General features: G+C 43.8%; 1 protein-coding gene and 1 pseudogene across 1 annotated transcript; both read right to left on the bottom strand.

The window, feature by feature from the left end:
- Positions 1–5,674: 5,674 nt before the first annotated feature.
- LOC147626235 (G-type lectin S-receptor-like serine/threonine-protein kinase SD2-5 pseudogene) lies at positions 5,675–6,739 on the bottom strand (annotated as a pseudogene).
- Positions 5,730–8,137, bottom strand: LOC147626236 (uncharacterized). The gene has a single exon (XM_086816900.1). It carries the CDS (start codon positions 8,122–8,124, stop codon positions 6,892–6,894), a length of 1,233 nt encoding a protein of 410 aa, XP_086673026.1. The 5' UTR covers positions 8,125–8,137; the 3' UTR covers positions 5,730–6,891.
- Between the last annotated feature and the right edge of the window lie 2,697 nt (positions 8,138–10,834).

The raw sequence follows: 10,834 nt of genomic DNA on the forward strand, positions 1-10,834 counted from the left end.
CCTCAACTTCTGCCTCTTGAGAAGGTAACTCATCTTCTTGGGGAATCTCATCTTCAATAGTACCTTCATAGAGTAGTTCTTCACCCCTTTCAGGAAGCTCTTTATAGAGGCAGTGCAAGTAGCAGAGAAATCCCAATGGCTCATACAGCAGCCTATAGCAACTCATGTGTGTGGTACACCAAGTAGGCTTGTAGAAAGATGGGAGTTGCTGGTACTTCTTGTATAAAAAATTGTTTGCCTTCTTACTTGGTGCACAATCCAGCAAGTGCACATAAGCCTGATCCGTTAGCAACAGCCTTCCTTTGGATATTGCTTTTTCAAAACCGTCCCTCTATTTTGACAGGTACTGGTCCAAAATTGACTCTACTAGCAAAGGCTTGTTAAACATCTCAGCAATTATGTGAAAGTCATCAACAGCTCCAGCGCGTTACAAACAAAATCAAAAAGTCTCTCATCAATTAAGGCAAGATCATTGCTCTCAACAATTTCCTCCTTCTTGTCCTTCATGTCTGTGCTAAGAACTTGCTGCTGCTTCTTCTGCATCTCTGTGTCACCAATTGGACCTTTCTCCTCCTCAGCCTCCGTTAAGAAATCGAAATCCCTCTTAATAGAGGGCCTCTAGCGAGCAGGTCATTTGGAGAGGGACACCAGGCTGAGGGACACCAGGCTGAGAGCACCGACTTTCTCCTGTTCATCTTCATCTACCCCCATATCCTAGTCTTTTGGATAGGGTTCCTCATCATTATGCTGCTTAACAAAGTAAAGGGGGGAACTGGATTCTCTCGGCTCCACAGTTGGAAATCCTTGCTTCTCTGTCTATCCTCTCACAACCTGTGGCTCCTCTATCTGTTCCATAACCTCCTCAGGAGGGTCGTCAGTAATGAAGTCAATAGAAGTTTTTTTGGTGGTCCTCAACAGCTTTGGAGCCTTCATCAGCACGGCGCTCCTCCCCTGCAGCACTTAATTCTGCATCACTCAATGCCTGCCTCTCAATATGTATCTCACATATATGTTCTTTTTAATCTATTTGTAAAGGTCCACGTTAGAGAGAGAGAGAGAGAGAGAGAGAGAGAGAGAGAGAGAGAGAGAGAGAGAGAGAGAGAGAGAGAGAGGCTACAACATTTGTCCACGTGTGATAGTAATAATTGACACGTGTGATGTTGACCATTCACACATGTGAATTATGAATATCAAATACAACACATTCTTTATTCTATTTGTAACGGTGCATGTGTGTGTGTGTGTGTGTGTGTGTGAGAGAGAGAGAGAGAGAGAGAGAGAGAGAGAGAGAGAGAGAGAGAGAGAGAGAGAGAGAGAGAGGGAGAGAGATTTATCCAGCAACACGAGAAGGCACTGGCAGTGGTCCATCAAACATGACAAGGCACCGATGGCTTTGGTATGTCTTTCTTTTGATGTAAACACACACACACACATGCACGCACACACACACACACACACACACACACACACACACACACACAATCTTTCTCTCTCTCTCTCTCTCTCTCTCTCTCTCTCTTACACACACACACACACACATAGGGAGAAACATATACAACACAGACACACACATACAATACAACCACAGAGAGAGAGAGAGAGAGAGAGAGAGAGAGAGAGAGAGAGAGAGAGAGAGACCTAGCGAGAGAGTGGTTTTTGTGCGGCTTGGTGCGTTATGGCACTTGCAAGACTAACGTAAGTGCACTATCGCGCCAACTGCACAAATAGTGATTAAGGCATCACTACACACACACACACACACACACACACACACACACACACACACACACACACACACACACATATAGAGGACATCAACAAACACACACACACAGACACACACACACACACACACACACACACACACACATACACACACACACACACACACACAGAGGGGGGGAGGGAGTATGTGTGTGCGGTTTGGCGCGCGATAATGCAAATGCATGCTAAATGGAATAGCTATTGCTGGCCAAGAGGTACACATTGAGGGGGGGGAGAGAGAGAGAGAGAGAGAGAGAGAGAGAGAGAGAGAGAGAGAGAGTTATGTCTCTTTTTTTTCCAGGATTATTCATAGCTCATGGCGAGGACAAAAGCTACTGCAAGGAGACACTGTAAGGGTCTTGGGCTGGTAGCAAAGGCTGCCTCTCAGAAGAAGCCAAGAAAGGGAAAGCCTATCCACATTCTGAAACAGGCCAGAACAAGAAGGTTTTCCCAAAACTTCTACATTTTGAAGGAAATCAGGAAAGCTCAGAAGTGTGTAGGGTTGTGTGTTCCAAAGCTTCCTTTTCAGAGGCTGTGCAAGTCCATTTGTGAGCAGTGGAACCTAACTCTAAGGTGGAAGAGGACAGCCTTGCTCTGTCTACAGGATGCTGCTGAAGATTTTCTCCTAGAGTACTTCAAGGACCTATGTGTTGTGAGTGCCCACGCGCATAAGATGACAATAATGCCCAGGGATAGCGACACACTGAAGAGGCTTAGATGGAGATATGAAAAGCTTCTACACCCTGTAGAGTTTATAAATCCAAAGATGAGAGATCTCCTGATGATTGCACCAACGAGAGCTCCATGGCATAGAATAAAAATTATAGAGATTACACATGATGTTAACATAAGAGCAAGGGCAGAACCGGAGGCCAGATGGGAGGAAGAGAACAGGATCAAAAAAGAAAAAGATCAACAAGTGAATAGACCCCCAGTGAATCTACCAAGAACAGTACATCAAAGAATCACAAGAGTTGGAAGCATCCAACCTGGAGATGCTAAGGAGCTTTAAGAGGGGTGTGTTTGTCTTTGTGGCAATGGAAGATGGTGAGAGACAACTCTCCCTTGACCCAGTGGATCTCAAGACTCTCATGGATAGGACAGCACAGATCTCCGACACTATCCTATATGTGTGCCTAAAGTAAGTATGCGAATTGCCTTTAGTGATGATATGGTCCTTTGCTCTTTAGGTTTTTTCCTCAATGAGTTACTCTTGCTTTTGTAATTTAATAAAGAGCCAGGTTCCTTGAGAGAGCCATTCTGAGGTGTTTATTCTGAACTCACCAGCTAGCACCATTGCTAAGAAAAAAGAGCACTTCCTAACAACAGATACAAAAGTGGTTCACGTATTTGAACATGCTTGAGGTGTTTATTCTGAACTCACAGCTCTAGCACCATTGCTAAGAAAAAAGAGCACTTCCTAACAATAGATACAAAAGTGGTTCACGTATTTGAACATGCTTGAGGTTACAGTAGTAATTCTTTCATATGTATCATGGTATGTTACTTATCTATCTTGTTAGTCATATGCATTTAATAGATAGGTAGATAGGGGATGCCTTAGTTTTAGACATTTCTACTTTTGAAGGAACCATTAGAGCCTTGCGTGTATAGAATTGGATAAGAGAATTGTGTGGACCCCTAATTCAATATACCAAGATCACATCCTGAGTTAGGACTGTAAGTAAACACATCCAAAGCACCTTTCTCTAGTATCTTAGAGTGCTTGAAGTTGGCAGTGTATCTTATTGTGAAAGCTTGTTTGTTATGCAGGTGTATAAAAAGACTTCTTGCTGTTCTTGGTGCCCAATATATGGAGACTATGAATTTTACAAGTCAGAGATCAAGCAGGTTCAAGTGCCCAAGCAAGGAAACTCACACTCCTGTGGTTGGAGAGTGATGATCCATATAGAATATATTCTCCATGAATCCCTTCATGTCCAAGGTAAGTGGAAGAATCATCGGGTGGACATTGATTTAGCTAGATTAGTTTGACATTGATTTAGCTAGATTAGTTTGACATTATGAATTTCGTGTATTCCAGACCGCCTTACTACAGAACTATGATAGCAACTACGTGGAGCGCTATACAGTGACCATGGTACGTTTAATACTAAAGAATGCTACGGAGATGATTGATAACAACCAACTGGACTTCCTCGATGTTGTAGACGTTGAGATGCTTCTTCAGGATGAAGGGGGGGAGCCAAAGCCTTCTAAGTAGATAGAGACAAATACTAAAGGAAAGACAAAGCCAAAGCCTGAAGAGATAAGACAAAGCCAAGGCCCGATGAATGAGGTGAACAATGAAGAACCCAAGGTTGATGAGGCAAAGCAAGCTGAAGAGACAGAGCCAAATCCTGGAGAGAAAACAGAGGCAAAGCAAACTGAAGAGACAGAGCCAAGGCCTGATGAGGAGGTGAACAATGGAGAACCCAAGGCTGATGAGGCAAAGCAAGATGAAAAGACAGAGCCAAAGCCTGAAGAGAAAACAGAGGCAAAGCAAACTGAAGAGACAGAGCCAAGGCCCTGATGAGGAGGTGAACAATGGAGAACCCAAGGCTGATGAGGTAAAGCAAGATGAAAAGATAGAGCCAAAGCCTGAAGAGAAAACAGAGGCAAAGCAAACTGAAGAGACAGAGCCAAGGCCCTGATGAGGAGGATATCCAACATACCTATGATCCCACAAATACATTATTAATTGATGATACCCCTAAAAAGGCAATGTATAATCCCATTGGAACATGGATATCACCCCTTCCTTACAAAGGTAACCCAGATGATGTTTATTTGGAAGAACAATTAATTCCATATTTAGATGGATTGTACAAATCAAAAGACTCTGTACAATATTATGTAATGAGAAACCCATTTTTGTAATGTAATGTCTTCAACTATCCTATTCTCATTGAAGTAATGTGTCCTGAAAAATAGCATACATTTTCTTGTTTTTTTAAATAAAAGTCAAACAAAAGGCTCTTTGATTAATTATGTTAAGCCAATCCATGTAGTTCCACTCAGCTTGCAAAGTTACCTCTTCCAAGTGGCCACAATTGTGTTTCTTGTTTAGCAGATGGAAGAAATGATCATAGAAAAAGATACCTGCATCTACAAGGCTTTTGTTGCTCCTCCCCTCATACTATAGCCGACCAATGTATGCATGAACCACATTCATAATTCCAATGATGCACTCAACTATCTCCCACTCCTCATAGGATGAGGACACCTACTGTAACCATAGAGATGGAGAGTTTACATAGTTCATGAGACCATTATGAGAAATGGAAGATTGACAAGCAATATATTAACTTACAGTTTGGTCTATGTGAGGGCAAAGATATGTCATCTTGACTCTCAAGCATAAGCTCATTATGCATATATACATGCTGCACAAGGACCTCCTTGATAGTTTTCCTTCTAGCCTCTATCTTGAAGCCTTTCACTCTTCCTTTCCATGATGCCTTGAAGATATTCTTGTTGCTTGTCTTTCTTCTCTTCCTTGGCTGCATAAGGACCCAGGTGCCCTTGGTGATTAGCACTTCAGTCCACTGATTTTGCGCATTGATAGCGTTGGATACAAGTATGGCAAACACCGATGATCTTGGCCTCCGGCCTCCTTTCCCTAAGAATTGAATCATCTATGATGGCATTAGTGGGGTAAAATCGGGATGAAAAAAAATGAGATTTGCTACCCATCGTTTCAAGAGAAAATGGAGTGTAGAAGGTTGAAGCTTGGGGAAATGGAGTGTAGAAGGTAAAGGAAATGAAAAGAGCGCGAGAAATTGTTTAAGCCCAAGAGGAAGTTTGAGAAAGAGGAAATTTTCCCTCCTCTTCAAAGATACATGTATTTAATATATAGATAGGAATAGAAGTTTTCCTCTTTACAAAAGTGTAGGTGTGTTTAATGCATTTAGTTGTAAAAAAAGACTAACAAGTGTAAGTAGAATACACTTTGAGGTGCCATCAGTAATGCCAAGTCTATGTTTTTCCTGCCGCCCACCATCTCTAGCAACACCATGCCCAAGCTATAGATGTCACATTTCTTGCTCACCCGTGCCACGGACCATAGCATCTCTGGTGCTATGTAGCCAGGAGTTCCTCTCGTGCCCATCACCACGTGAGAAGCATCCCTAGCCATGAGCTTGGCCAAGCCAAAGTCTGCCACCTTGGGTTCAAAGTCCTCGTCAAGGAGGATGTTCTGGGGTTTGATGTCGAGGTGCAGGATAGGCTGCGAGCAACCTTCATGTAGATAGGCCAGGCCCTTGGCTACCCCTATCGCCACTTTGAAGCGGGTGGCCCAATCAAGAAATTGCTCCGCCTCAAAGAGCCAGCCATCGAGAGAGCCCCTCTCCATGTACTCGTAGACCAGCATCTGATGGGAGGTCTCCCAACAGAAGCCCAGAAGCTGCAGGACGTTGTAGTGGCTGGTCCTACCCATGGTGGCTACCTCGGCCAAGAATCCTTTAGACATGTCGCCTCGGAAGATGATGTCTAACTTCTTCACTGCTATTTGCTTGCCGTCTTTAAGAGCACCAGCATACACTGAACCCATGCCGCCTGCACCCAACAATCTGTTGAAGCCCTGCGTTGCCTTGTGCAGTTCTTTGAAGGAAAACCTAAGGGGTAAGTTCGGCAAATTAATGAGCGTTAACTCTTCGACATCCCCGCCGAGGTTATTGCTGCTGAACTTGCCTCTTAAAACACAGGCCAGAGCTACAAAGGCGACTGCAATGATAGAAATAGAGGCTAGCAGAGCAATCTTCCAATGAGAATGATGTGAATGGGACTTGGCAACCTTCAAAAAAGCCACATAAGACAGATCACCGTCACCTCTTCCAGTGACGTCCAGTAGGCTCGGTGGAGGATCCATGGTCAGGAGAAAGCAGAGGGGCTGCTGGCCATGGGCTTGATTGAAGATCAAACCGGCGCAGTTGCAAGAGGCCAAGCAGTGCTGCTTACACGGCTCTAGTGCCATGGTGGCGTTGGTGAAGATCTGACCAGAGAATTGAAATATTGTGGCAGTGTTGTCGATTTGAAGAAGATCATCAAGCGCTGCTGCGCTGCCGCATTGATCTGGGATGGCCGGGACGGAGGCTTTACAGCCTTTGGATGCATCATGCGCATCTATTAGGGTGAATTCATCGGAGGAGGATGCATCCTTACTGCTGGCAACTGGGCAAGTGCAGGGGGAGGCAGCTGAGCTGGGGCTGCAAATGCCAAAGGGCCCGCAAAACATAGGAATAGATCATCGCCATTGAAGTAATTGCAAGAGAGGTTGTCCAGTGTGCCGAGGTGCTGCAAACCATTCTCCTCGACAACATAGAAGTGAAGTCGGCCATCGTCCTCCAGGCGCGCCATGTCTGCCCACCTGTAAACTTGGTCTACACCTTGCAAAGAACAGCTCACTAAGGCATCGGTTGAATTACGGATTTCCCCTTTATACAAAGAGAAGTAACCCACTTCAGACTCGATAGTAAGGACCGCATGCGCAGATGTTGCATTGGAAAGCCGAAGGATACTCTTGTCCGTACTGTTGTTGGGTGAAGGAATTAGCCAGTATGAGTAGTTACATGCTCCTGCAGAAGCAAGACCCTGCATGACTAGATAGAAGACAAGACCCTGTGCTTCCATGGCCAAGGAGTAATTGAGCTCGCTGCTGGTGAGACTCATGCCCACAGTAAAGTTTTGGGAGACCACCAGGGTGTCGGTGGGATTTTGGAAGCTCTCCCAGAGGGTGGCGTTAGCGGAGTCGAGGATTACCAGATTGCCGGAATCCTGCAGCTCCATGGCGGCCACGTCATTGCCCACTCTCCACACGACGGTACCATTGGCATCTCGCAGCTCCAGCGCCTTGGCCATGACGGCGAGCGACGCATAGACGGACGTAAGAGGACGCCCTGCATTGGCGCTCCACACCGGCACCGCAAAGCTGTTTGCTGCGATTGCGACACCAAAACCTGCTTTGTCGTGTGGTCCCTTGATGGAAGGTGTGTCACTGATGGTCTGCGAAGAATCATTGGTGAGGTTCCCGATACAGACACAAAGGTAGAAATCAAAGGCGCTCTGATTGAGCACCGGAGAGGCCAGCATCCCCAACGACATGCCTTTGGAGCCATTAAAAAACCCTTGCGTGGCTAGGAAGGGGAAAAAATAGTCAGCCGGGCTGTGGGCTTTGGCTGCCACACTGCTTTGGCGAGTGAAGGAGAAAGTAGTGCCGGTGGAAGGAATACTGCGGGAGAATCCCGCGGCTAATGGAATTCGCAGCTCGGCCATACAGAGTGTGCTGAGATGCAAGGCCAGAGGAGTAGCAAACAGCAGGAACATAGCTGCTGCAGCTGGGATATGAACTTGAAACGTCATGGCTGCTGGAGACTGGACTGGGAGTCTCGACTTTCCCCTCCACAAAAGTTTTCGTGGTAACGTTCAGTAAGTTATTACACGTCTCTTCTTTTTACTGCAATACCATAAGTACACGTCTCTTCTTTTTACTACTAAAATTCTCAATATACACGTCTCCTGTTTTTAGTACTAAAATTTTCAAGGTTTCAACAAGTTATTTGCAATCTTATTCAACAAAACCTCTAATGAATCCTTCTAACCATGGACTAACCAGGAAATGCCAATTTAGAACAAGCATTTTCTTCATGTCTTAATGCAATTACAATCATTTTTTGGTACCCACAACTAGTAACTAGTGGTGGTATTTGATGTTGAAAAATCACAGTTAAAGGCTACAGTCACTACAAGAGAATCATTGTTTTTCGACGCTTAATTTTCACGCCTAGTCGTGTCGTCAATATGTGCGTCAAAATAGACGTGGAAATATGCGTGAAAAAATGCGTCGAAATAAGCGTGGAAAAAGTCATCGAAATAACAATCAAATTTTTTTTTTAAATGAATTTATGTATAATATTTGCTAGTTCCCATCGTGGGGTGTGTTTTAGCCTTCTCTTTCTACCTCTTTGCAAGCATATGTGTCTATGAGAGAGAGTGTGTGTGTGTGTGTGTGTGTGAGAGAGAGAGAGAGAGAGAGAGCTAGAGAGAGAGCTGATCAAAGAGAAAGAGATGGATAAAGAGAGAGAAAGAGAGGGGGAGACAAGGGAGAGAGGAGGGTATAACTTCCATCACGCTCTCTGAAGGAGGAAAAATGCTAGCTCCTTCTCCTCATCACTAAGGTGCATTTAAGAAAGTGCTCTATTTTATAATAAAATTAAAAGTTCATCATCAACTTGCTCGTCCTCAGTGAGATCCATGGCTCCAAATAAATCTATTTCTAGAAATACTCCATCATTGTTGTTAATTGGTGGAACCAGTTGTCTTGTAGTAGTAGAAGGTAATTCATCCATGTCGTCATCCTCTTCTAGCTCTAGCATGAGAGCTATCGATGTATCATGATCATACTCAACTTGAATCTCTTCTTCTTTTGGATTATCTATAATGCCTGTTTCTCGTTCAAGATGTATTTGCTCAATGAGTACACCTTCATCCGATCCTAATCCAGTGTGAGCCTCACCTACTTCCTCAACTAGTATGTCTTCTTCTTGTTCTTCTTGTTCTTCTTGTTCTTCTTGTTGTTCAATAGGTGCTAGCACAGTGGTGTATGTTCAATCATCACATGATTTGGGAGGAGTTCCTCAATATCTTGTAAATAGTCAACTGCCATTTTTACCTCTTCAAATATTTATTTTCCACGTGGATTTATTTGGATCACAAACAACCATTTATGATCTGTTAGGTCTTCCACAAAGATGATTTGCTCACAGTGCTCTGGTAGCAAGTGCTCTGGTAGCACAAATATGTCCCTTTGGTTAGTCCATATCTTTGTGCGGTCTACTTGAAGAAATCCACACTTGTCTTTGCGTACAGTTACTTGAGTCCCTTGAGTTACCAACTTGAACCATTTCACATCAAAAATGAACATATCAAACTTTCTGAATCCAACCTTGATAATATCTTGGATTGTTCCACAATAATCTAGCATGCCTACTTCAGTATTGCCATCACTTGCACTTGAACGACTTTCTTGCATTAAATTAGCCTTCACACCACAATCAAATGTTGTTCTCTTTTTATCTATTCCTTCTACTCGAAAGTGACGTCCGCGTGACCAAATTGCCCCAAACTTACGATACTGCAAAAGTACAATAAATAAGTACTTTTATTGTATAAATTCACGAAAGCATAACATAAAAGACAACATGTAGATATCTCTATCTCACATACATGGAAATCATAACCATATGCAAGCTCCTCCTCCTCATCACTTATTGATTCACCATTGCGTTTGGTATTGAGAAATTCAGCTATATATACAAGTGATTCTTGAACAAGCCATCCCGCTGCCATACTACCTTCAGGACAAGCTCTTGACGAACAAATCCTTTAAGTGTCTTCATTTAAATCTCTCCAAGAAAAACATCCATCGTCTATGGACAACCCCAGCCATAGCAACTTCATCAACCACATGAACTAGCAAGTGCAATTGAATGGTTAAAATACTGGTTGGAAAGTATTTCTCAGCCATTGTAACAGCCGCGCGGTGGAGTTTAATCGTGCTGCTTGCAATGTGCCTCTACTAATCTCTTTCCTTGATTTCTAACGTACCACTATACCAATTTTATAAATTGTTGCTCTAATGTCATCGTTGAGGCAATCCTTGATGGCTATACAAGCACGAATTGCAAGAATTTGTGCCAATCATGACTCTTCAAGCCACTAAGCTCATCGTCCTTTGTAAATGCTCCCTTCAAGCAATGCATGCATCGTATAGGGGTACGAAACTCACTAATGCACTTCTTTACACACCGTTGCTCATCTTTTGTCACCCAAGGTGCTTTTTGTAGCTTCACCTTTCCATCTGCTCTATTTTGGGTCCATAAGTGGTGCATGCGTTGAACCTCTTGTAAAATCATCTCGTTGTGCCTTGCTCTCCTTTGCTCCTGTGATGGTTTTCCAAAGTACCTCGGCTATGGCCTCAAGGACTGATGACACTAACTTCTAGATGGCACTATAACCCTTACGACTGACTCCACTTGAATCCATGGCAGATTGAATATCTGTAGAGCCGAAA

Source organism: Cibotium barometz, chromosome 22 (genome assembly GCF_041138505.1).
Source record: "Cibotium barometz isolate CiBa-2024 chromosome 22, ASM4113850v1, whole genome shotgun sequence".
NCBI lineage: Eukaryota > Viridiplantae > Streptophyta > Polypodiopsida > Cyatheales > Cibotiaceae > Cibotium > Cibotium barometz.

What these genes read in the sequence shown, in the direction of transcription:
- LOC147626236 (XM_086816900.1), bottom strand. Translation starts at nt 8,124, where the DNA reads ATGACGTTTCAAGTTCATATCCCAGCTGCAGCAGCTATGTTCCTGCTG.